Source organism: Scardinius erythrophthalmus, assembly GCF_964197995.2.
Source record: "Scardinius erythrophthalmus genome assembly, chromosome: 11".
Lineage (NCBI taxonomy): Eukaryota > Metazoa > Chordata > Actinopteri > Cypriniformes > Leuciscidae > Scardinius > Scardinius erythrophthalmus.
The window spans coordinates 40,229,985-40,256,783 of NC_138231.1; the positions used below are offsets into that span (position 1 = coordinate 40,229,985).

Below are 26,799 nucleotides of genomic sequence, written 5' to 3' on the forward strand. Positions count from 1 at the left end.
TTGATAAAAATGATCATTCTAAAAGAAAATTTCAGATGGCACTTAGAGGCTTTTGCATCTGAACTCTTCAAATATACAGTGTATGTTATGATTAACTGTGAAGAGCACACTGTTAAAATATGTCTTATACTGGTAAGTTTGGAGCAGTTTTAATATAATATATTTAAAAACAGCAGATGTGATAACATACAGCAAAATCTGCATTACAAAATACCTCTCAGTATATGAGCAAGAAGTCACTTCAATATTCCAAAATACTCTTTTTTTTTTTTTTTGCTAAGAACATGTGCATAAAGAAGTCCCTGAGGAATGTGGATGCAATGTCAAAGCAAGTTTACTTTCACAAAGCTCTATTCTGCCTAAGCTTGTTTTGATAAAATGTCAAAGCTGGGATATCATATTTTTGACATTCCCATTTATTTCAAATTTTACTTTAGTTTTCTTTTGTACTATCCTACATTAGCTTCAAATTAATGTCATCATCAGAATTATTTGAGGTTACTTATTTCTTGTGTATTTGTATAAGACCCATTTCCAGCATAGCTTTACTCTGCCTCCTTGTGGTGAAGACACTGAATTGTTGGCACAGTGAACAAATTCCCAAATTCAGAAGAGATGAAATGCATTATGCCATTATAGTTCTGACTGTATAGACCTATCAACACTATTAGTACTCTTTCTATCTGTATTTGTTTTTTTTTTTTTAAATCTCATTTAGTGCTCACTTGATGGTCCTTTTCTTTGTAAATTTCCAATAAATAAAAGAAATAAATAATAAAATAACCTCCTCTCTTTTCGCTAATTCATAACAGAATAATACAATAAATTCAAAATAATAAAAAGCAATGTGTGATACAAAACATGGATGTGACTGTTAGAATTTAATAAATAATTCAGAATGTTGTATGAATTTTTGAGGTCAGTGATCGAGCTTTATCCTTGCCAGGAGAGCTTTCCTTTTTGTAGGAATCATTTCATAAACCATCTAAATATTATGTGGTTTCGACGTACACAAGTTTTCTTCTATTTATTTTGCCTTTTCACCCTCAGTTTAATCAACGCTTTGAAGTGTGAACACACCAGCTGTTGAATGCTCAAGTGAAGGTTACTGTATGCATCTGCTGTACATGTGCGTGTTGAAGGTGTGGAAAGAATAACTTTTTGAAAAGTTTTCATGTATTTGATGCAGATGAATGAAATTCCTATTTTAGTGAAGTACTTATTTAATTGAGGGCATGTCTGTGTATATATGTTGGCCTATGTAAAGTATATGCAAAGTGTCATACACCCTGCTGCGACAACATGTTTAAAGGGTTAAATTTAGGAGAGAACGGGGTCTGAATCTTGGCATTCACAGACTGACAGAGAGAAAAATTAGGTTCATTAACAAATCAAACAACAGTGTGACTGTAACAATAATAATGACTGGCCTGACATATAACACATTTAACTTTACACCTAGATTCACTGAGAATAAATATGACTTTCCAAGAGTCATTCAGAGTAGCTCTTAAATTACTTACAGGACACATTTTTAAAATCAAAGCTGCTTATTTCTGTCATGCCTCCCTCAAAAACTGGATACTTTAATAAAAAAAGAGGCTGAGGCTAGTTGTCACATTTCTTCACTTGAAATATCTCTAGATATACCTTAAAGTGTTGGCTACAAAAAAGCCTTTAAACATCTCTGCCCTAGAAAAAAGCCACTGAAGCCATGCACATGCATTTTGTGACAACTTCATTACCTAGAGCTATTGAGAAAAAAAATATTTTGTTATTTTAATTTGGAGGAAAACTTTATTCCAATCTAAGATGATTTTGATGTAGGCTACCGTGTGTTTGAAACCAACACACAGCACAAAAACACTGGTAAAGCACATTTGTGGAATTAGACTTTTGACTCAAAACCATACTAACTGAGATATAGCACAGACTCCCTGTGACAACTTGCCCCTGTCTAATAAATGATTTATTAACAAAGGATGCACTGATTGATTGATTTACTCGTTGATTGAATTAACACATTAGCTAGAGTAATGGTCTTTTTGATTAACGTAACTCTTGTCTTTGGAGGATAAAATAAATAAATTAAAATGTAAAGCACAAACACACACTCACACGCACAAACTTAAACTAGTGGACAGAAGACATGCAGCTACTGACAAATTGAGTGGGCAATGGGCATGTTCACAACAGATTTCGCTTGCCATGTGTTGGCTTCTATTAAGCTTAAATTATTTATTAATACCCATCTCACGTCACAAGGATATTTCCAGGGGCACCAAGAAATACCTTGTCGACTATTTAAACTCTGCATAGCCTGACAAGAGTTATGCGTACGATGGAAGTAAAAACAACACAGACACACTTGAAGCAAACGAAGCAATATGATCTAATGTCAGCAGTTATGGGCACTAATGGCTATTCTTCACTCTTCGGGGTGTCACATTACCAAATGTTACGCGAACCTTTTTGTTTTGATCGTTGTTTGCCTTGGAGTGGAAAGTTCCCCACTGAAACCGCCCCTCCTACTACTAAGTATCTAACATGTACAAATTGAAAAGAGTCAGAAGAGCCTTTCACACACTTGAGGATCAAGCTGCACAAGCTGAACATGACCACCGGCGTGGAGCGACTATTCGACGAACTTGGACACTTTAACAGGTAGCCATTTGTTCCCGAACGGTATTGATAAGTCTTGTATGGGAATGGACACATATCTATAACAGCAAATCATATGGATGATGTGGGATTTTAATTTTGTTGCCCTTTAATAGAAGCGCGTAAATGCTCGCGTGCGCTGTTGAAGACGTACACGAAAATCCAATTCTGTAAATAACGTTTACAATTTTACATTAAAAGTTTGCTTAAAATTATAATGTAGATACTTATTTTAAATTATTTACATTTACTTTAAACTGCAGGAGAAACTGTAGGTTACCTTACAATATAGGATTTTAGCCTATAAAAGTCAGTAGGCTAGGTTACATAAGTTTTAAAATTGTCTATTGTAAAAAGAAGAAAGAAAGAAAGAAAGAAAGAAAAAAGCCTGTAATTAACAAGGTAATAAGTATATACATTAATGAAGAGATATTGTTAAACTGCATGTTAAACAGGATATCATAACTGTCAACCAGCAGCATTTTTATTGTTAATTTAACAGCCACTGCATTGTGTCAAATATCAATGTAAACAGATTTGTATTGCCTGCATGTCAATTAATGTATGTCAGTATTTGCACAAGCTGGCAGTGTTGTCCTTAAAATTACTGTTTGTTTATTGAATATTTTATGTATTATTGATAATCAATGATATGTGCAGTGCACCATGTCTTGTCACTCTTGCACGACTTCCAATGTGTCCTTCTACTTTCCCTTCAGGTTTCAGGCATGTCTCTACTTTGCTGCTATTTTCCAGGCCATCTCCTGTGGAATACATTACCTGGCCTCGGTTTTCTTAGTTGAAACGCCTAAATTTCTTTGTGACACTCCAAATATCACGGACATTCTATATAGAAATCACTCATCAACCTCTCTGGCAGATATCTGGACTCACTACAAGCCAGGTGATGGGCCAGTGGTTGTACGGACAGCTAGAGGAGACCAGTGGGAACTTAGTCCTTGTTTAAAAGCGCTGCGGCTTGATGCCATCAATTTTCAATATGAGTTTTTTGGGAACAAGACTGTGGAGTCATGTGGTGGCTTTGTCTATGATCACAACGAGGTTGAGCAGAGCATAGTAACAGACTGGGACCTGGTGTGTGAGAAGGAATGGCTGGCGAAGCTTTCACAGCCAACGTTTATGCTGGGAGTTTTGGTTGGAGCCTTGGTGTTTGGGGATGTCGCAGACAGGTAAATTGTCTGTTGCGTCTTACTCACACACACACTTACAAACACACACTCAGAACTTGAAAGCAATATTAGTAAGGACCTCTCACAGACACAGACACAGACACAGTGGTTGTCATATTAACATAATTATATTTAATACACACCACCCCTAAACTTAACCTGCTTACATTATTAGATCAAACAAAGCATAATTTGGCATATGTATGAGTATTTCAAATAGCAAAGACCATTTCAAATGTCCTCACGAGTAGAGTTTTGACAATTTTCACTATATTTGTGAGGACATTTTCAAAAAATGTCAAAACTGCACATTGTCAAATGCATTCAGAGCAATGGAGGGACAAAAATTACAGATAAGCTAATGAGACAAATTATTACAGTGTAATACAGTTACCTTATCAGGGCAGTGAATACAGGTTACCATAAGACTTGAGATGTGTTTGCAAGAACACAGCATGGTCAGCAGCACAAACAGGACTGATCTGTTATTTTGGACAGAAAAAGAGAGAAGCATGTAATCTATGCTACGGTACTACATTAAACTTGAACATTTAATATTGCAGCATGGTTTACAATTGGCAAATATTTGCTTCTGCGGTAAGAAAACTAAGAGCACAGAGAGCAGTACAGGATGTGAAATATGCAGATAGAGACAGGACAGCACTGGTTCACCTTACAGAAACGGGGAATGAAAGTCGATTTCCATACTGGATACCACTGTACTGTATATTTGATCATGTTCATTTTACAGATTGGACCAGGTTGTACAAAAGTAGTAGCTCTAGGAACTATTTTGCTCTAGGAACGATTAAACGAATGCATAGGAATGGAAACAAATGTGGAATGGTCAAAGGTGAAGTAATTGTGGTGTACATAAGTGAGTGATTTGCATACAAAACAACCCATTGATTTGCCTTGATATTGCAATCTTTAAACAGCTGTTCACACATAAATATCAAATTGTGAAGAGTGAATCTTACTTACATTAACTGGCAGTTGACAATAGTACAACCAGTCTCTTTCATACCATGTGTTTGGATATAAAGCAAAAGTTTATATAAAGCTATTTTGTTGTCTGAAGCTTCCTAAAGTTTTCTGTAGATAATGAAAATCATGTTTAATATAAACATTTTTGCTTTCCCATTTTCCAGAATTGGTAGACGGCCCATTCTGATGGCTACCAGCTTGTGCCAGTTTATTTTTGGGGTGACTGTGGCCTTCACAGGAAACTACTTCCTTTTTGTGGTGATGCGTTTCCTTCTTGCCATGGTAAATGAATTGGTCCATGTTCATAATACTTACATTCATGCATGCACATTCATGCTCATCACAGCTGAGAAGCTCTAGACATAAATGGCTGAAAGAATACTTTTTTTTGGAAAACTGACTCGAAAAGTCATTAAATGAAAACACAACAAAGCAATTTAACACTTCCTATTCCTATAACTATTTAAATTGTAGTTAAGAACAAACAACAACTTCAGCCCTGTTAAAAAAAGCATCAGCCTCTTGATTACCCGGCTGCTCAAAGCAGAAGAAGTAAATCAATTGTAAACGTTTCAACTGCTTTAAAACATCTCCTGGTCTCTGATGTTTTGATAAAGATATCAGGGTATTTATTTAGAATTATTGATTAACTCTCTGTCTCTCTGTGTGTTGGCAGGTGTCGAGCGGGTATCTGGTTGTAGTTTTTGTGTATGTGACAGAGTTTACAGGAAATAAGGTGCGCACATGGACCTCTATGCATGTGCACGCTGCCTTTGCTGTGGGCATCATGGTAGTGGCTCTGGTAGGGTATCTTGTTCGTGTCTGGTGGATCTACCAGATCATCCTCACTCTCAGTACCTCTCCATTCTTGCTCTACTGCTGGAAGTTTCCAGAAACACCCTTCTACCTAATGGCTAAAGGGCGGTACAAAGAAGCCCAGGAGCTGCTGGACACTATGGCCTACTTCAATGGCCTGCCACCCACCCTTAAGGTAGACTCACTCTGACAACACTTGGAATTCCGTTCCTGCCATGAATTATACCCCCATTTTAAAACTCAAAGAAAAATAAATATCACACAACAATTGCTGTCAAAAATCTGTTGCCAGCATTTGCGCGGATAGGGGCAAACCGAACACATTTTATCACATTTATTTACATTTAGAAATGACTAACCTAGACCAAAACTAGGATCATAATGCTGAGATACTGTAAACTTTAGAATGAAATATTTTAGGTGCTTGATTGAAAGATTAGAAGAGTTGTGGAAGGTAACGGATATGAGAAAAAGTGGTTTTGTTAACAGCTTGTGTTTATTTGCATGCATCACTCATCTTAGGTGTCAGAGCTAACTTATGAATGTGATGGAGCGCTGTTAAAGGATAATAAGCAATCAGGCGGGACCGCAATGGAAGTCGAGAAGAGGCTAAGCATCCTGGACATGTTTGGAAGCTTGAAAATGGCTGGTCGCAGCGCCACCTGCTGGGCTATCTGGTTCATCGGAAGCTTGGGATACTATGTTTTCAGCCTGGGATCTGTCAACCTGGGAGGAAATCAGTATATCAACCTCTTCCTGGCTGGTAATGGACTGATGTGTGTTTATGTTTGTATGTGCTAGCATTTGTTCTCAAGAAGGTTTGGATGCTTTAAATGGAATAACTCGTGGTTTGTTTGTTTTCAGATCAGAATCATCGTTTATTCACCCTTATGTCATTCCAAACCTCAATCACATAATTTTTCCATGGAATGTAAGATAATAAACTGTTGGTTGGCAATGAATGGAGAGTGTAGCTTTTAAGCTTGTCGAGAAAAGCACCATAAAAGGATCATAAGACTGCTTTGTGCACTTGTCCTTAACTTGAAAGCTTTAATTGTAAAGTTAAAATGTTGTTCTTTTTGGGTGAGCTATTCTTTAAAGACAAAAATAAGTTTAAATGAAAAATAGTACACAAGCAGTTTAGTTTTAGTAGTACTGAAGTGAACAGCACTTAACTATCCTTTATTTGACTGTTACTACTGTAGGTGCTGTTGAGATTCCGTCATACTTGATCGGCTGCTTTGCAATGGATCGGGTCGGCAGGAAGAAGACATGTGCCCCGGCTCTGCTGCTCGGTGGAGTAGCCTGCATGCTCATTATTGTGGTGCCCCAGGTATGAGATCACGTGTGTGTGTGTGTGTGTGTGTGTGTGTGTGTGTGTGTGTGTGTGTGTGTGTGTGTGTGTGTGTGTGTGTGTGTGTGTGTGTGAGAGCATCCATGTGATATATGCACACTGTGATATAGTAGTACACTGTTAAATTCACGATGAAATGGAAGTAGCAGCAAACCTTACCTTCTGTATTGTGACATACAGTACAGCTAAGTGTAACAGATTATCTAAAAAGATTAAATGTAGGGGGACTTGGTTCTATGTTGTTGATTGGATTTTGAGATGTGAGAGAGGCAGATGAATGCAAGCTTGCATGTGCAGGTTTGAGCGGACTAAATGATTGGAGAAGTCCTGAGTCACCAGAGAGAAGCCTGTCGTTTTCACTGGAATATTCAGTAATGAGATTTTGATTCGACATAAACAAATGCACAGATGAATCTTTGTTACAGTGTAATTATACAATTAAGTACTAAGTAATAGTAATGAACTACATGTACTTACTATATAATAAGGGTTAGGGTTAAGGTTTGGTTGCATGCATAATTGACTGTAATTACTATAGTAACTACATGTAAAATGTGTAACAGGGACACTGTAAAATAAAGCGTTACCAAATTATGTTACAATGAGATCAATAATGTGCACTTAGAAAATAGATAGAAGATAGATAGATTCGTTTCATGCTGACATTAACATATGTTAGTTTAGGTTTTGATAAACTGTTAAATACATTTGGAAAGAAGCATGAAATGTATTTAGAGTAAAGTAGAGAGAGAGAGAGAGAGAGAGAGAGAGAGAGAGAGAGAGAGAGAGAGAGAGAGAGAGAGAGAGAGAGAGAGAGAGAGAGAGAGAGAGAGAGAGAGAGAGAAATAGTTACAGTATATATTCTCTCTTTTCTAGGCTATGTATTTACTTTTCATTGCAGGGCCACAAAATTTTACAATGAGTCATTCAAATTTCGAACAAATTGTGGAAAATATCAATCTGGCTAAATCAACTTGACAGCTGACCATAACTCGTGATTTTAAGTTGTTTTGATAGATCTAGAACCAATATGCAACAAGTTGCATCATCATCATATTGGAGAAACTGAGTGATTATTAAAATGAATGATTAACCCTGGCTAGAGAGGACATTTGTGTGTGTTTGCTTTTCACATGGTAACTGGGGCAGCTGCGCATCAGTCTTTTTTTGTTTGTAATTAACCTTTTTCCACCTGCTTTCTCAATTTCTTTCACTCTTCTTCCCTATAGTGCTTTAAACAGCAGTAATGCATTCACTGCATATGATCCAATCCATATGAATCAAGTTTTGATTTCTTCCCAAGCACAAGAGACATTATATATATGTACTCTCAGTACATGTATCAGCTCCTCTGTTGATTCAGCTTACAAGTGTATTTTTTTTCATTTATTTTTTGATAGGTTGCACGTCTGTAATTATTATATTTTTGACTCTTTCGTGTGCTGAAGACACGTGAGTGTGTTTGTGAAACGATTGGTCACAGCATACACATCCCACTTCATTAACCAAAGAAAGTGACCGTGTAATTATTGCAACGAATTACTGGCAGCTTTATTGGTCTAGCAACAAGGTTTTAAGCACCATCTATTCTAATTAGATGTGAATGCAGCGCAAAAGTTTTTGTCGATGATACCCCAGTTCTTCTTTTTTCCTTATTTTAATTTCTACTGTCTGGTCCCTAGACACATTCACTTGTGATATGACAGTTGAACCTCATGAAACTCCCAAGTAGGATTTTGTTATTCCTTGTTTTTGTGATTGGTAAGAGCATCCACAGTGGTGCAGGTCATAACAAGCCCAAAACCTTATTGTGCGTGTCAAAACTTGTCTTGCTTGATTTTAATAATTAATAACAAGCTGCATGCTACAGATTGCTTCAATGCAGATATCCATATTTTTTTTTATCGCTGGTGTCACAAGACTTGCGTTTAACCATCTGTGCATGTGATTTATTTTTATATGCTAAATTAATTTTAATTAACATGTTTGACACAGTAGTCATGTCAGTATGTTTTCCTCTCTCTGTGCTGTAGTTGGTTTCAAGTGTCAACTGGACAACTTTACCCTACTGGTCAGTGCCAAACTTCAGTTTAACTTAAATTAAGTGGCTTGAATTATAGATCTGCAGGTGTAAGATAGTAAGATAGACTTCTCGGCTTCTTGAGAGTAATACATGTATGCACATGTACATGTAGTAATACATGTATGCACATGCCTTGTATGTCAGTTTAGCAATTCTGTTGGATGAAAGGTTAAAAAAGTAAAAATGTTTCACTTGCTATAGCTTGCTATAACTGAATCAGGATCAAGACATTTAACTGCTATTAACCCTCATGGTTGTTAAACGTTGCAATTTATAACAATAGTGTCTAAAAAGATTAGCTTATTCACAAAACGTTGCACTATTACTATACATATCAGCGACTCTTTCTAGCTTACATTAATCCACCAGTAGGTGGCGGAAAGTTACAGTACACTTTATGATAGAGTCATCATTTAACCGATTCGTTCCAAACACTGGCTATGTCCGATTATCGCCTACTCTTAACTTGAGTAGGTAATTGTTTTTAATTAGTTACTTCACAATTATTAAAAAAGTATGTTCTAATGAATGTGTGTAGTATGAAAATTTGCTACCAGCTTCACTACCTTTTACAAATGGACTCATGGTATAGTAAAGTGTCCATTGAGAGAAGTAGGATATTCAGGTACTTTTCGCCAACTGTTATGAATATTGTGAATTTAGACATGCAACTCATTTCACCTTACTATAGTAAGGAAGTATGCATGTTCAGATACAGTCACTGATTTATTTAGAACGCAACAAGAGGAGTTAAGTACTGAATCGATTCAACCTCTGAGTTTTTTTTTACCAAAAATGAATTCTGATACTACTTCACATGATATCATTTTTGTTGACTAAGCCAAAAATAGATTAAGTTACTGCCAATATTATGTTAATATTACCTTATTGTTCACTGAACTGTAAGAATCACAATCGTGCTGTCAGTTTGAATATCAACATACAGCAGCCCCCATTCATATATTATGTATTGATTAAAAATTCGGGTCACACAAATGGAGCAATATGAATAATAGAAATCAAAAGATGTAAGTAAAACATGTACACTATGGAGTGCATTTCTCAGTCAGTCTCCAAACTGGTCACTGAAAGCACATGCTATGAAGAAAGCGTTAGTGGGGTGATATTCCATCAGGATCACGTCACCCCTCATAACTAATAGCTGCAATGCTGACACACTGAAATGGCCGAGTGTGGCGTGAGTACAGCCACCGTTGCTCCAAAAATGTATAAATAGACCTGTCATCTAAGTGGCTGTTTATGGCAGCTGCCTGCTTCTGAGAGGGGATATGTCTTGGGGACGTTTAGACTTCGTGAGCCCTATGACCTGCTACTGGCAACCACTTTCAACAGCTGATGAATAAAACATTGTTGCTGATAAATATGTTTCTCTCTCTTTGTTTCAGGATATCGAGGTATTGGCTATAGTCCTAAGTATGACAGGGAAATTCGCCATTGCCATTGCATTCGGTCTGATTTACTTGTACACCTGTGAGCTTTACCCCACAACTATCAGGTATTTGTTGTATTAATACACTAAAAGTCCAGATTGTCCACATTAAAGGCTAGAATACACTACATGACTTTTAAAATCTGAACAGATCATAAACTTGTCAACATATAAATGTTAGAGAGAAATACTGGGAAGCATGCACTGAAGGACCAGACTTTTTTAGGATACAACAAACTCACACAAAAACATGCATTTGACAAAGCAATGACAAATTAAATCAATGTGTCCTAAAATCAGCTCAAAACATCAAATTTTTGTCATTTTTGTAAAGTCTAACTGCCCAAAATCTGCAGACTGGCTCTGACTTTCAGCGACTAGCGCTGACTTGTCCAGACTGCAAAAAAACGGTGTATTCCAGCCTTTAGGCTGCCTATCACTACCTCACGATACACACTGCCTGCAAAAGATATGTTACTGTAACATAAAACACTCTGATGCATTACAATATCATAATTGGACTTGATCTCTCTACTGTAGTTCGTTTCACTTTTATCCAGTATCGCTAATTTTCAATAATATTTATAATGTTCCAATATAAATCTAGTAACAATATACTGTATTTCATCAGTTTCTGAAGTTCACTGCACTGTAGGATGATTGTTACATATATGCTGTATGCTTTCCAGTGATTATTTGTATAGACACTATATTTAATAACTGGTCCGGCAGGTCTCTGGCTGTAGGCAGTGGGAGTATGATGTGTCGGGTGGGAAGTGTGGTGGCTCCTTTCTGCGTTTACCTCGCTGACATCTGGATCTATCTACCTCAGGTATGTAACCGCACTCGAAAACCTTCGGTTGACTGTGGTCAATTGTGTAAGACTCTAGAACTGAAGCATGATACAACATGAACATACATTTTCTGGACTGAGCAGTGCTGCAGTAACTTCTGCTCTCTCTCTGATTCTGTAGCTCATTGTGGGAATTCTGGCTATCGTCATTGGGATCCTGACCATGTTTCTTCCAGAGACTCTAGGACAGCCCCTCACCTCGACTTTGAAAGAAGCTGAAGCTCTGGGCTCCAAGCCCAAAACAAAGAATCCTCCAGTGGATGCTCTAGAGATGAACCAAATATGAAAGCATAAATCCATTTTCACACAGGATTCCTGAAAGTGCCTTTACTGACTGACAACAGTACATACTCCAATATGAATGAGACATCAAATATTTTTTGACGTGTGCTACAATTTTTTATTTTTTTGTAGGCATTTGTGGGTAGATGAGGCTGTGTTGTGTGTGAATGAGTTTGGATAATTACTGAAAGTATTGGTGGTATATTTGATTGCGAATGTTTTGATATTTTGTAATTGTTATGAAAAGTATTATCTTAATTTTACCTAAGTAAGAGCTTGCAAGGCAGGACCTCATTTATCTAAACTGCTAAGTATTACATTTTTGCATTTCAGTCCAAACCACAGACGCTTAAGGTGCTGTCACATTAGTGAAACTGTAGCAGATTTTTCCACTGTCTATGCAGTGATGTATGAAGCACAGCTTACACAGATGTCCCTTTTAAAGAGATTCTCCACTTTTTTTTGGAAATAAGCTCATTTTACAACTCCCCCAGAGTTAAAAAGTTGAGCTTTACCGTTTTCGAATCCATTCAGCCGATCTCCGGGTCTGGCGGTACCACTTTTAGCATAGCTTAGCATAGATCATTGAATCGGACAGGACCATTAGCATCTCTCTCAAAAAAATGACCAAAGAGTTTCGATATTTTTCCTATTTAAAACTTGACTCTTCTGTAGTTACATCGTGTACTAAGACCGACGGAAAATGAAAAGTTGCGATTTTCTAGGCTGATATAAGCTATGCTAAAAGTGGTACCGCCAGACCTGGAGATCGGCTGAATGGATTCGAAAACGGTAAAACTCAACTGTTTAACTCTGGGGGAGTTGTAAAACGAGTATCCCTTTAAGCCAAGAATCCATGATCAACTTGAACCCGTAGCGAAATTCTTGTGGATTCCTATTGAAATGATTGGATTTCACTTAATCACCTAAAAGTAAATGTGGCTGCACCTTTCTAATTTGCATTTCCTAAATGGTTTGAATTTAAGAAATGGAAATTTAGTTTTGACTCTACAAATGTGAACATAGTTAAATGATGAACATTTCAATGCACTAATGTGTTATGGACTGTATTAGCAAAACTCAGCTGTACTCTTGTTCATTATCATGGTGTGATGAGTTTCTATGCATGTTGAATTGAAAGATAGACCTTGTTTTGTATGAAGCCGCATCTCAGGGTTTAGCTCCAAATCTATCAGTATTGTTAGTAAACTGTGACTGTACTTTATAATACTTCAGAACTTTATGTTTATGTTTACTCTTCCTGTCCTGTTATCCCTCACTTTGCTTGACATGAGGAATGTATTGTTTAGAAGAGTTTATTAGTAATATTAAAGGGTTCACCCAAAAAATGATCACTCTTCTGCCAGAACTAGAATCGCATTTGGCCCTTACCGGAATCCAGTGATTTTAGTTTATAAAGTTATAAATATGGAATTATTATTATTTTTTTTTTAAATGCATCGCTTCGCTTCAGAAGGCCTGTATTAACCCCCTGGAGCCATATGGATTATGATGGATGGATGTGCTTTTTGAAGCTTCAAAACCTCACTCCCATTATAAAGCTGGGAAGAGCCAGGATATTTTTTAATATACCTCGAGATTATTTACAGTTATGGGATCATTTTAATTTTTGGGTGAACTAACCCTTTAAGTAAGTATTTATTAGTATTATGTGCTAAACATTTTTTTGTAAAGTCTTGACTTAAGGATTTGATTATTTGTAATACAGTTATCTTTTTCTCTTCAAAGACTCCATAGACTTTATAAAATTGTCCTTGAGCTCTTGAATCTTTTGTGTATTTTTGGACCAAAAAGTCAGGGATAGTAGATTCTTAGTCATGTGCAGTTGTTATAGCAACACATTTGTCTAAAGAATGTCACATTAATAAATAAGATATTGTGTCTAAAATAATCATTTTATTTTTATTTTGGTTTCATTAAAATTATTATATTGGCTACAAATATTGGCGATTTAAGTACATACTAAATGTCCTGTCATTTCCAGAGAACAGCACAAAGGGAATGTACTCATGGAAAAGGTGGGAAATATTTTCCAGGTTAGTCGGCATAAGGCAAGCGTCTCTGATTGGCTGTGGCAGAGGGGAGGAGGCCCAGGACAAATTGTGTACAGCCAGCTCTTACAAAAAAAACAACAAATAAATCACATAACAGTGAATTGTTCAATCAGAGGTTCTGAATTTATACAAAGGAACTTTTGTGTGTTCATTTATTTATGGCCTCTTTTGGACATTCGCATTAGCACCTTTTTGTTTTGTGTATATTGGACTACTACTGTCAGCACAAAAATATTTTCACAAAATAATCTCCCTTGCGATTTAACATTCCAAGTGGGCCTCCTACTTTACACATCCTACACAACAAATTCACCCACACATTCATTGTGGTACAGTGTACAAGTCTTTTTACAGGGGTGCCTTTATAAGACATGGGCTTTTACTCATTTGACAGCTTCTGAATTTCTGATGTTTTTTTTTTTTTTTAAGTTTTAAATCATCTTCAAAAACCGCCGGGGGTCCACATTGTACCCCGATTGTTTATGTGAGGTTTGGGATATCAGTGCTAGCCTACAAACACAAATAGAAACGATCCTTTGTGGACAGGGCCAGCTGGACAATGCACTTTGACCCTGCTATGAAACCAAACTAATCACGAATACACGTACCCGCACTGATGCCTATTTCAAAACAAACCATACAAAGATCAAACCAATCTAAAAGGTACAGTAAACACACACTGGGACTTAAACTCATAAAGACAAATTAGGACATTAGAAACAAGGTACTGTAATGACTGAATATAACAGAAAATACAACAGCTAAATATTTACAGTAAAATCCTTCTGTTTAAAATGAAGTAGGCCTATCCTTAGGAATACATGTCTGATAGTAAAAATGCCATAGTAATGCTCATGCAGCTAAACCATAATTATTATTAAGATGCTTTATCAAGTGCTCACAGCAAACCCCTATCAAAAACTATAAAGCTGCTGAGGGTTTCCTGAAAAAGGACTCCCACTTCTGTTGAACTTGGGGAAATGCACCTTGTCCTACTATGGTACATCCATGCAAACAGTGTCTCTCAAACTTATCAGAGCACTTGCTTATCTTTTACATAGAGTTGACAGACAAAATAAAAAAGATTGTTCATGACAAACATCCATGAACTTCAATTTCATTAAGATTCAAGGTTCTTTTCAAATAAATAAAAAAAGACTTGCAAATAGGCTATAAAAATGACAAATATTTGAATTCTAAAAATGTGGTTTAAACGAAGTATAACACGCCACACTCTCAACCCACAGGACAAGATACAACAGGTGGATCCTACCCGGCTTAGCCGACCCAGAGAATGTCTAATAAGGGGAGAACTTCAACTCTCAGTAATCTTCCGGCTTCTGAACTGGTTGCAGTTCCACTCTGGTTCCATATGAGGGCGCTCACAGGACGAGTGCAGAATGAATGGAGGTCTATGGAGCTATACCCCTCAAAATCCACTATTCTCAGGATATAATTTTTTGTCTAGTAATTTGAATGTTGTATTCAAAAGGAGATGGAAAGAAATTACAAATTTTTTAGAGTATTTGCTTTAAAAAGCCTTTTAAAATGTCAATGACGTCATACACATCGTACGACCAGAGATACTGCTTTACGGCAATCCTTCAGTCACTTTGGTGCTTTCCCGCTCTGCACTTTCTTTTCTCTCGAGGCCTCGACAACACAGCTGACACAGATAAATACACGTGCTAGAAGAGTTTTTGTTTTGTTGTTTTAAAAGACCATGCTGAAAATACACACACACACACGATGCCATCAAGCTGTATCTCTGGTCGTAATCAGTCCTTCACTGACCAATCAGCGTTCATTAGCAGAATGCTAGCGTGTTATGGGCAACAACAACTCAACCTGTAAGAAATCGAAAGGACATAAGTACTCGTTCATTCAACTTTCGACCTATAACCCATGTTGAACTTGCAAAACCTACAATCAAATCTGAGATTTCTCAACGGCAATCGGGTGAAAGAGACAAATTTAGCCGTCTAGCTCCATAGACTCCCATTCATTTTGCACTCATGGGCGATCGCCCCCAGTGGAACTCTGGTGGAACTACAACCAAAATTCGGTACAATAGGACTGTGCCAGGCTCTCCGTAGACCCCATGAATTCATTGCCGAATTACATTTTTAAACGCAAGTATTGGCTTACTCAAATATCTAATGATACAAATGTGAAATATATGATTACAAATAAAATTAATAATAAAAAACTTTAAAGCTGTTCAAATGTTGACATATCTTACTAATATGCAATTATACTCTTATTATATACATAAATGGACCATGGTGAACATGTTAAGACAGTTTGTAAACCCTGTTTTTTTTGTTGTTGCTTCAGACAGTTTAATATAACTTTCAAAAGAGTCTAGAAACGTTACTGTCCCCGGCAGTTGTGACAGTTGCTAGGCGACAAGAATAGTCCTCGATAGGCTAGACCCGACCGACCCATTTAACCGACCATCGCGGCCTTCGAAAGGCGTGGACTTTGTAGTCAGAGTCTTTCTAAGGATGCAGCCTTTGAATTGGGACACAGCCAATGAAATGTATATTCACAACGACCACTCAAATGCTGTTTGCTCGCTCTATTGTCAGTCAGTGAAACAAATGCTTCAGTGAATGAAATAAATGAGTGCAAATAATCGCACGAAAATGATCCAGAGATGTTCTCATTTATGCCTGGGTCTGATGATTTGTTCACAAACAAAACACCATGTTTTAAATAAATAGTAATCAATCCTTATGCAAAAATAAAATTTATAAAAAATAACAAATTCAAATAATTTATCATCATAAAATAAGAAATAATTATTTGTACGCACAGATTATTAAATATTTTCATACAGCACATATGAAGAAGTCCTACAAACAACAAATGCTGTTAAAATGCTTTTATTTTGAGTGTTTTCCCAGTAAAGGTGCAGTTAATTTGTAATGTTAGCCATTTTCATTCACTTTGGGTATTCAAAACAATAGCCACTCCAGCAGTCCTTAAGTAACCTTTAGCTATCAGATGCTTTAATATTTGCCAGCTGTTAGATGTCAAAAAAACAAAAATATATCTGCTGTTTTTTATCTTCCTGAGATTCATACATGGAATGCAAAAAATACTGCACAATAAATTAAACAATATAAAATCCACATTGAACACAAAACAAGTAGGCATACACAAGTGTATACTTCTCTGGCAAGTATAAGAGGAACGTGTTAAATTCTGTGAGAGCTTGTAGCTACGGCATCTATTTAGTCATGTATTAATCATTTCACTTTATCAGTATAGTTGAACAGAAATGCTCCATGAGTCTGACCTGTGATGAATATAAATGGACCAGTCTTTAGTTAAAACACACTAGGAACAGGTGTTGATCTGTGGAGCAGTATAATGCAATTGCTTTTTAAAATGCAATTTTTAAAACTCAAATTTTCACATTTATAATTTTTTTTTTTTTTTTGTCCTGTTGTCAAACTTGTTTTCCTATGAGCTGTCTGATCATTGTTTAAATGTAATTCGCTGGTTATTGTTTGATATCCCAGTAGTTTAACAATATATTGTACACTGCTGAGCAATACAGACTAGAATAAAATTGTATAGCTGCTTTTTAATTTTTGGGTGAAGAATTACCTGTACTTCAGGTGTGCCTGATTTTATGCAATGACTTAACTCAACAGATGACACTCTGTCAAAGGCGAACAAAATGTTTAACATCCACATTAAACATTTTAGATGAACAGTGTGCTGCATTTGCATTTGCATCTTGCAGACATTCAAAAGTGTTTGATTTATTGTACAACCACTTACATGTACAATATAAAAATAACCTTTCAAAAAGACTAGCACTGAAGTTCTGGCACAGAGTTGCAGCAGGTTTCTAAAACCAGAGGAAGTGAGTGATGAGATGATCAGATCTGATTGGTGTTTTGAGTTGTTTATTTCGATTACAACTATATCGTGCAGTAATCCTTTTCAATTTTTTTCACAGGTTTGGCACTTTGTTGTGATCTTCACTTGCCTCTATTGCGTAGTCTGAATGTGTTTGCGTGTGAAAGTGTGGGTTGAGTCAGAGGTCACCCAGGTTCCAGGTGCCGCGAAAAACTTCCACAGCATCTCATTCTGCTATACCACAATTAGTTCTTCCCTCCATTTTGACAATCCAACAACATCCCTGTAATTCCAATCGTGAATCATCTCACCAGGAAATGACCACAACCAACTGCTCAATTCCATAAACATGAACAAAATCGTTGTCATAATTGTTAGTTCCTTAAATAACTATTCAGACCCTTCTGTGCTCCTCTTGAGAGTGTCTTGAAGGGCCGTCCCGTTAAAAACACGGGGATCACTATTACACACCCAATTTTCGCCTGGGAATGTCGACTACCTCCTGATTGGACATAGACATCAAGCTTATGAGATCTCTGCCATGCCAACACCTCAATGGCTAATATTCAAGGTTGAACCATCCAGATGTTGGCATCCTCTTGCCCCATGTCCTCCTCTTCCTCCTCTTCCTCCTCCTCTTCCAAAGGTTCTTGGGTCCTGAGGGCAAGTTCACGGAGGAAGTCAGGTTCATGAGCTGAGTTCTGGGAGGCGGACTTGAGGCCGATCTTCTTCTTGGTTAAATGGAACTGGTCACGAATGAAGTTGTAAAAGTCGTACTCGTACTTCATCCTTTGGTAAAGCACCTGCAAGGCCTCTATAGTCGGCATGTGCTTCTTCACTGTGCCTGTAAGGTTTCCCATCTTCCAGAACGCTGCAGAGAAATCAGATTTACAAAAGTATGAGCCACAGAGAAATCTACAGTATGCGATTCAAAATAATCAGTTTTAAGACGAGTTTAATTTTCCAAAACCTTCTCGGACGATTTAAATACTGTTTTTAATTTTCTCCTAGCCTCACCAGGTTTAAAAATGCTCTTTCATTTTTATTCCTATTTGCATTAGAATTCATTTTTTAAATGTTTTATTTAATTTCTTACACAAATTCAAAGCAATTGAATAAAACACACTTGGACTCTTGTAGATGCTTAGGACATCACTAAAGTAGTGAGGTAGGAGTCTCTCCAGCAGGAGCAATACATCCTCCAGCTCTTCCAGAATCCCAACAAGTAGGAAGTTCTCTATAACGTTTTGTTTGGCCCTCTCCAAAGCCCAAACTCCAGGCTCTCTGTAGCAGACAAAGACAAATTACATGAAAACATCCAAATATTTCAGTTTGCTTAACTAAAGAGATTCTTTGTGAAAACAGAAACCTGTGTGACGCTCATTCTTCAGCGAAACACAAAGAAAAGGAAACCTTGAAGATTTTCAGACAGTTTCGGTTCCCACTGACTTCCATTGTATTTTTTGTCCATACAACAGAAGTCAATATAGGGAACTGAAACTGTTTGGTTACCACCAACATTCTTCAAAATATGTTCTTTTGTTGTTTCGTAGATTGCAGAAGAAAGAAAATCATGGAGGTTTTGAACAACTAGTCGGTGAGTGAAATTGCAGAGTAATAAAATCTGCATGATTACAAAACAGCTATTTAACTCGATAATCATTACATATAGCAATACACATGCTTATATAAATGAATTATAAAACACTAACTCATCAACATTTATACCCAAATGATGGGTCATAATTACCTGCACTGAGGGTGTTGTCCACAAAAGTATGGAACAATGTAAAAAAGGCGTGGGTTGGAGCACTCTGGGTAGTTCTCCATGATGCAAACGTTAATGTCCTGCAGTGGAGACATGGGGAAATAAGTCAGACTGACAGAGCTACAGCCAAAAAGAAAGCAGCACATTGAACAAAAAAAATTGGCAAACGGAGCAAAAATTCTAAATGTGCTTATAAATCATAGACATGCTCATTTTCACTGGACTATATGCTTTAATACTGTAGCAGCCCCCTCCAAAGTAGCACTAATCAGTTCTAGTGAACACTAGAACTGTTCTACACTACATCAGTTCTAGTGATGCACACATTAACCCAGAATACTGTCTAACAGTTGATGGCTGCTCTGTCAAGTCCTCGTCGTCGGTTAGGAACCTGGGTGTGCTCTTTGATACCAATCTTTCATTTGAAAGCCACGTTTCTAGCATCTGTAAAACCGCATTCTTCCATCTTAAAAATATATCTAAATTACGTCATATGCTTTCAATGAAAAATGCGGAACGGTTAGTTCATGACATCAATGCTAGATTATTGTAATGCTCTTATGGGTGGTTGCCCTGCACGCATAATAAACAAACTACAGCTGGTCCAAAACGCAGCAGCTCGAGTTCTTACTAGAACCAGGAAGTATGACCATATTAGCCCAGTTCTGTCAACACTGCATTGGCTCCCTATTAAACATCGTATAAATTTTAAAATATTGCTGATTACTTACAAAGCACTAAATGGTTTAGCTCCCCAGTGCTTGAGCGAGCTCTTAACGCATTATAGTCCTTCACGTCTATTGCGATCTCAAAACTCTGGCCAGTTGATAATACCTAGAATATCAAAATCAACTGCTGGCGGCAGATCCTTTTCCTATTTAGCACCAAAACTCTGGAACAGTCTTCCTAACATTGTCCGAGAAGCAGACACACTCTGTCAGTTTAAATCTAGACTAAAGATTATTAGATGATTATTAGGCTGCATAGTTTAGGTCAGCCGGAACCGGGGACACTTCCTATAACACCTGATGTACTTGTTACATCATAAGAAGAATGGCATCTACGCTAGTGTTAGTCTTTCTGTTTATTCCGAGGTTTACTGAAGTCAGCCGGATCCGGGCCGTATCCAGATCAGATGGTGGACCTGCGCCTGGACCCATCCATAAGGCATCCCTGAAGTGCCAGCCTCATCAGCCCTGTGAAGGCCTCATCGACACGACAGTCATCGGCACTGATCCTCAACAAACTCGTCTCCAAACCAGTGTGATGATTCCGACTTCCAACCAGATGGAACTGGATAAATATTCTTAATGTTCTGATCCAATCTGACTTCTGATCTGTAATGCTGCCTGAATCATAATCATACACTGTTCGTTCGTTGGCCAGAGGAGAACTGGCCCCCGACTGAGCCTGGGTTCTCCCAAGGTTTTTTTTTTCCATTCTGTCTCCTGATGGAGTTTTGGTTCCTTGCCACTGTTGCCTTGGCTTTTGGCTTGCTTAGTTGGGGACATTTAATATTCAACAATATTATTGGTCTGCCTTACTTAAGGTGGACGATGACGCAATTTTCTTCTAGAAACAAACTTTGTTGTATTATTTTCATGTTATCAATGTGAAGCTGTTTTGTTACAATCTGTATTGTAAAAAGCGCTATATAAATAAAGGTAAAAAAAAAACCCACAAGGGGGCACCACTTACACAAGTTGTGTCTTCTGAAAGTTATGTGACGCCACTGACAGAACATCCAAAACACTCACTCATCTGTAACAATGTTTTATCACTTTATTTGATCCCAAATCTATAATCAACATTGGGAACATTAAATGGGAAGATATGCAATCCATGGAGACTCGTATGCACACTTATTTAAAACACACAACAGGAGAGGCCTATGAAACCAATGTATTTTATTTCCATTTTATCTAGCAAAAAGAAAGCAGACTAAAGAAGTCCTGAGATAAATATGCCTCTCCCTTGTTTAATTATCAAGACTACAATACGTGAAGTCCTCAGAGAACAATATGGACAAGAATAAAAAGATTATATGGAAAAACGGGAGAAGATGATATGAAGTTTTCCTCAAAACAACAATGCAGCCAACGTTGCTATAATGATGAAACTAGATGAGAACATATTACATGCTGAAAAGTAGATGGTCAAGATGACATTTCTTGGAAAAGCGGGCAATTTGTCAAGTTAACAGCCTCGTCTCTAACTCGTGCACGAGAGAGGTTACGTAAAGACCACATAGCCATGAGGCTCCAGACTCCACGCACTCCTTCCCTTTCATGAGCCCCAGGTGGGGGAATCACATGCAAGCTGTGGGTCTAGAAGAGAAGGGCCCTTATGCTAGCAGGTAGAAAAACATACTCTTGAGTTATTTATTTCAGCATTAATCTTTCACCGTAGAATGGCCTTTACACATGCCAAGTCGATATGTGAATGTTATTTCTCCGCCTTTCAGGAGCCCTAATTCAGGAAATTAAAAGGTCCCCTAAAGATGAAACTCGTTTGCAATACACGTTGTTTAGTCTGGAATATTTTAGAAATTTACTTGGATTATATCCATTTCATGACCATTAAAAGTATGAAGGTTTTTCAATTATCAGTTACTTTCGAATATTAATGTTTCTGATAGTTTCTCCGGTTTTGTTTGACCCCTAAAAATGGTGGGTGATTTATGTAATTAAACTGCAGACTTGAGTATCTTTGGAATTTTGCTAATTTTAAAGCTGGTTTTAACTTTCAGTTTTTAAATGTGTCAAATGGCTTTTTTAAAAAAAAAAAATTTTTCTACTGCCCCCCTCCCAAATTTATTTTTTCTCATTTTTAAGCTGGTTTTCACTTTCAGAGTTTTTGGAGAAGAGTCAACTGGCTTTTCTTTTTACTGCCCCCCTCCCAAATCCTGTACTTTCACATTCTAAAATACTTAATATTCTAAGTATTTGAGTGCATTGCTTTCTTTTCTTTTATTCCACTAAAACAATTCAAATTGTGGTCAGATTTTAAAATGCAATTTATAAAAATAAGTCCAGGATAGATAGCACCCCTAAATCAAAGAACCATTATGAATATTCTCCTCCTTTTTTTCTTCTTTTTTTTTGCATCACATCAAAACTGCCTCATATCTTAGTTTCTCTACCATTTGCCCACACATGTGCACATGTTTTAAACAGTATTGAACATTAACAAACAATGGAATGGAATTTATACACAATTTAAATTAAGTTAAAGCAAATTCAATTAATTTAAGCATAAGCCTTCAGATAAAAGGTTTTTTTAAGATTATGATAAAAGGCTTGATATCTTGTCAAGGTACAGTATAAGCAATGAAGAAATTACAGTAATTATGAACATCGATGCTCGGATTGGGATGTTTGCTTAAAACTTAATTCACTGATTGTGAACTAGAGCTAAAAAACAAACAAAAAACAGATTGTTGTGTTTAGCTTTCTTGCACTGCTCTCTAAACGTGTTCATTTGTTGACAATATCAAGCTGATGCACTGGCGATTCCTTCAAAGCAGTGGAGCTCCAGGAGGGCCAGTTCCTTTAACAATGCTCACTCTGTGTGTATCTGAATAGTCTAAAAGCCAAGAGCGCATCAATGTCCTTTCATCCGCATTTCCACTCACTCCCAATGGAAACACATACCACTCTGATGGATATGCACTTTGAACGCACAAATGCTATTGCTGAAAGAAAAACAAGTAATGTCCCATTTGGGCTTCCGTTGACTTTTTGGTTTATAAAAAGGAAACAAGCATTTAAGTACAGAAAGCCAGATGGTCAAAAGGGTAAATGTCTGAACACAAATGTCATCCTCTAACTGATCACCAATTACGCAGCAACTTACAGAACAACATCCTCAAGCCCTGAAGAGATAATGGTGCCTTAAAGCTGAGCCATACATTTAAAACAAACAATTAAAAATAATTCAATGAGGAGAAAGATGATGTTTGGTGGAGTGGAGAAAAAAAAGAGTATAAAAAGAAAGAAAGTCTGTTTGGACATATGAAATGACAGCAAATGTCTAGTGTGCTTCTGGCAAACATCCCGAGCAGTAAAACCGGTCAGTGGTCCTCTCTAGAAGGACCCACTTCAGCTCAGGTGACACACTTATTTGGCCTTGTGTTCTTGATTCAGTCCCAAGGTGGCCATTTCATTAAGCACCTAGGAACACAGCCATTGCAATTTACCCCTAAACTACCTCCAGATGGACGTCACCACGCAACATGCTCTGCCTCACACGAAAGAAAGCATTTTTCAGTTTAGAAAACGCAAAAAAATAACAACAACAACAACAACAACAAAAAAAGTAAATAATATATACTGGTTACTGCATTCATAATGCTTGGCTGTATTTGAGCAAAGCAGAGATTAGACAAGATGATAGGTTACGAAAGGAGACAAGAAGTCAGTCTGCCAGAGAAATGAGAACCTGGATGAGTTCCACTAACGGGGGCAATTTCCTTCCTATGTGCACGGCTGCGCGCGCACGCACACACACACACACACACACACACACACACACACACACACACACACACACACACACACACACACACACACACACACACACACACACACACACACACACACACACACACACACACTTCAGCTGTGGAAACAATGTTTTTAGTCATTAGTAAACATCAGTACTACAGCTTTGAAGGTCTGCCAGCATACCTCACACGAAAACACTGTGGCTTTTTTGTGAGTAATGACTAGGGGTGTAACGATACACCAATGCCACGGTTCGGTTCATATCACGGTTTTGGAGCCACGGTTCGGTTCGGTTCGGTTCTGTTTGCTGTGGGGGCAGGGTTCATGGCAGGCAACCAGCAATAATAACACTAGATTAGCTTTTAACTTAATAAAAACAACAACAAAAATAATTTAACTTATTAACTTTAACTTTATTAACTTTACTTTATACAGCAGCTTTCATGTTTTCTTTAGAGCAGTTAGCACACCTGAGTTAACTAAAATGAAATAAATGCCTCCACTGACTAGTCAGAAATAAACTGCACACCTGAGTAGGGTTGCCAACTTCAGAAAAGTAAAATAAATGCAGGACAATCATGGTTCTTTATAGGAAAACAAGGGACCCTCAAAATATTTGTACTGTATCGCACAATGTACATCATTTCAGTGTCTGCAGACAGTTAAGTATGTTTAAAAGGTTATCAGACAAACACATTTGTATTGCTTAACCTATTTATGTAGGTTACAATTTAATTCTAAAAATAATTGTAATGTCATACAAACAAAATGTCACATTACAAACAAACCACCATTCAAAATAACAGCATTTATCTGAAATAGAAAGCTTTTTTAACATTATACATAGGCCTACAGTTCAAAAGTTTGAGGTTAGTAAGATTATTTTTTTGGGAAAGAAATTAAAGAAAGTAATTGACTACTTTTATTCAGCAAGGATGCTTTACATTAATCAAAAGTGACAGTACATTTATAGTGTTACACAAGCTTTCTATTTCAAATAAATCTCTTAAGATCTTTATACATTCTTCAAAGAATCCTGGGGCAAAAAAACAAAACAGTTTTAAACATTAATAATAATCAGAAATGTTTTGTGAGCATATTATTCGCTCAGGTAGATTACATGTTTTCTTGCGTGGCTGGAATGTTGAACAATAATCACATTGTTTGCATTCGCCAAAATTGATTTGCCGAAATCAAAACGTGGACAGTGAAAAGGAATTACCGTTAGCGCGAGAGCGGCGAGACGAGTCCGGCTTGAAGCGGAAGCGACGAGACGGCAGAGGATTATGTTCGCAAAACAAACAATGATTTGTCTCAAAACGATGATTAAAAAAAGCTGTGATATGTCATCATATTGGATGATGACAGGTGTCGGTGATCATTCTCAAGTGTCGTGATAAGCACTGCTGCTGCTGTTGCTGTTGTATCAGTCAGTGGTTGTGACCGGAGGGTCTTCAATCTCAATATGCCGCGGAGTTGCCATCCTGAAGTGCGTATGTAAACTCCCGAGCGTGATCGATCACCCAAATCTTGACATGCACTTTATTTAGTAAATAATATTATAATAATATTTAGTAAAACTACAGCTCTTATTAGTTGTTAAAAGTGTACTTATTAATAACTATTTAATCAAATGTCAAGGAAGAAAAAAATATTTTTGTGACAAAGTGATGTGAGAGTTGGGCCGGGGCAGCAGGGGGCGGGGCGCGTTCGGTTCGACATGAGAGTATCGCGGTTCGAACCGTGGCTGTTGTATCGCGGTTTTTCGGTTCGGTTTGAATATCGTTACACCCCTAGTAATGACCTTACAGAACAACCGAGTTTGCTGGCGCAAGTACATTTAATTTGGATCAAAAGTGACCGTAAAGACATTTACATTGTCACCAAAGATTTCTATTTCAAATAAATACTGTTTTGAACTTTCTAGTCAAAAAACACTTTTCAGCTTTTCCATTACATATAAGTGTTAAAAGGAAACCAGCTTGAAAAAATTCAGTCACAGCAGGTGAAAGAGTCCTAACCCCCCCTCCTTGTCTTTGCGAGCATGGCCATTCCTCTAAAACACACTTTATAAACTCACTTCACATGCTTCAAATATATGGGACGACTCTGCAATATCAAATGCGAATGTGTTCGTGTTGGTGAATGCATATGTCTGACGTTGAGTATGTGTGTGGGCGCATGCACATCCATTCAGATTATGGGGAAATTCCCAAGTACGTCATAGATTATTATAATTAAACTAAATTCAAAAGGAAAGATCAAAAATGAAACTTCAATAGGATACCATCTGAATGCTCATTTTTGTCAAAGTGCCCAGCTATTACAGACACATAAATCAAGCAAACAGATATGTTTAGTGTGAGATAGATCACAAGCCTTGGTAATCCTAAATTATAAAAACAGAGATGTGGTTAACCAGGCCTCCAGGAGGAGAGAGGATCTTAAGAAGAGGTTATGTTCTTTAAGGTTCGATTATATTTATTGTAGTCTCTCATTAGCTAAGATAAGTTCAATTCCTATCGTAACAGAACTGCTAGTGTTCTGTGTTATCTTGTTTCATACATTGTGAACTGAACCTACTAACTGAACCATGCTAACCTGACAAATCTTGCCCCCTACTCAGTAGAAATATACATAGATTAATCTTATTACACCGGGTACCGCATACATTAACAGAGAAAGAGGTCTGGACTGAATTAACTAGAAACTTGATCAAGAAAAGGTCCCAGTTAATGTTCCAGATTAATGCGTGTCTGGGAAACTGGCCATTTATGTTTTATGAAAAACAGATATGAGCCATAATTCTGTCACAATCCTTAGTCGACTGATGTAATTCTTCCAGCAATGCCAAGTTTTCATGCGATTGTCTTGAGTTTCAGCATTTATGTAGTTTTTT

General features: G+C 37.2%; 3 protein-coding genes across 5 annotated transcripts in view; 1 reads left to right on the plus strand and 2 right to left on the minus strand.

Annotated features, from left to right (window-relative positions):
* hpcal1 (hippocalcin-like 1) overlaps positions 1 to 26,799 on the minus strand; it is a 180,361-nt gene that overhangs the window by 35,457 nt on the left and 118,105 nt on the right. The window lies entirely within an intron of this gene.
* slc22a16 (solute carrier family 22 member 16) lies at positions 2,353 to 13,575 on the plus strand. 2 transcript variants are annotated; one of them, XR_014031129.1, is made up of 9 exons: positions 2,353 to 2,664; positions 3,381 to 3,851; positions 5,003 to 5,120; positions 5,515 to 5,829; positions 6,177 to 6,417; positions 6,860 to 6,987; positions 9,042 to 9,079; positions 10,498 to 10,607; positions 11,274 to 11,373. XR_014031129.1 is itself a non-coding variant. In XM_081379459.1 (9 exons), exons 1-9 carry the CDS (start codon positions 2,615 to 2,617, stop codon positions 11,678 to 11,680), a joined length of 1,698 nt encoding a protein of 565 aa, XP_081235585.1. In that variant the 5' UTR covers positions 2,354 to 2,614; the 3' UTR covers positions 11,681 to 13,575. The 2 variants fall into 2 exon arrangements, 1 of the variants encoding a protein (XP_081235585.1); XM_081379459.1 differs by lacking the exon at positions 9,042 to 9,079 and adding an exon at positions 11,516 to 13,575 and having other exon boundaries at positions 2,354 to 2,664.
* Positions 16,625 to 26,799, minus strand: part of usta (uronyl 2-sulfotransferase a) — a 66,841-nt gene continuing 56,666 nt past the window's right edge. For both annotated transcript variants that reach the window (XM_081378818.1, XM_081378817.1), the window contains exons 6-8: positions 19,378 to 19,475; positions 18,754 to 18,911; positions 16,625 to 18,498 (exon numbers count right to left, since the gene is read on the minus strand). In XM_081378818.1, coding sequence (XP_081234944.1) covers positions 18,194 to 18,498; positions 18,754 to 18,911; positions 19,378 to 19,475 — 561 coding nt within the window. In that variant the 3' untranslated portion in view covers positions 16,625 to 18,193. The remainder of the gene's footprint in view (positions 18,499 to 18,753; positions 18,912 to 19,377; positions 19,476 to 26,799) is intronic.

Bases quoted from the DNA above. Each gene is read 5' to 3' on its own strand.
- slc22a16 (XM_081379459.1), top strand. From the start codon at position 2,615: ATGACCACCGGCGTGGAGCGACTATTCGACGAACTTGGACACTTTAAC. The intron at 3,852-5,002 runs GTAAATTGTCTG...CCCATTTTCCAG, and splicing joins TTTGGGGATGTCGCAGACAG to AATTGGTAGACGGCCCATTC. The intron at 5,830-6,176 runs GTAGACTCACTC...CACTCATCTTAG, and splicing joins GCCTGCCACCCACCCTTAAG to GTGTCAGAGCTAACTTATGA.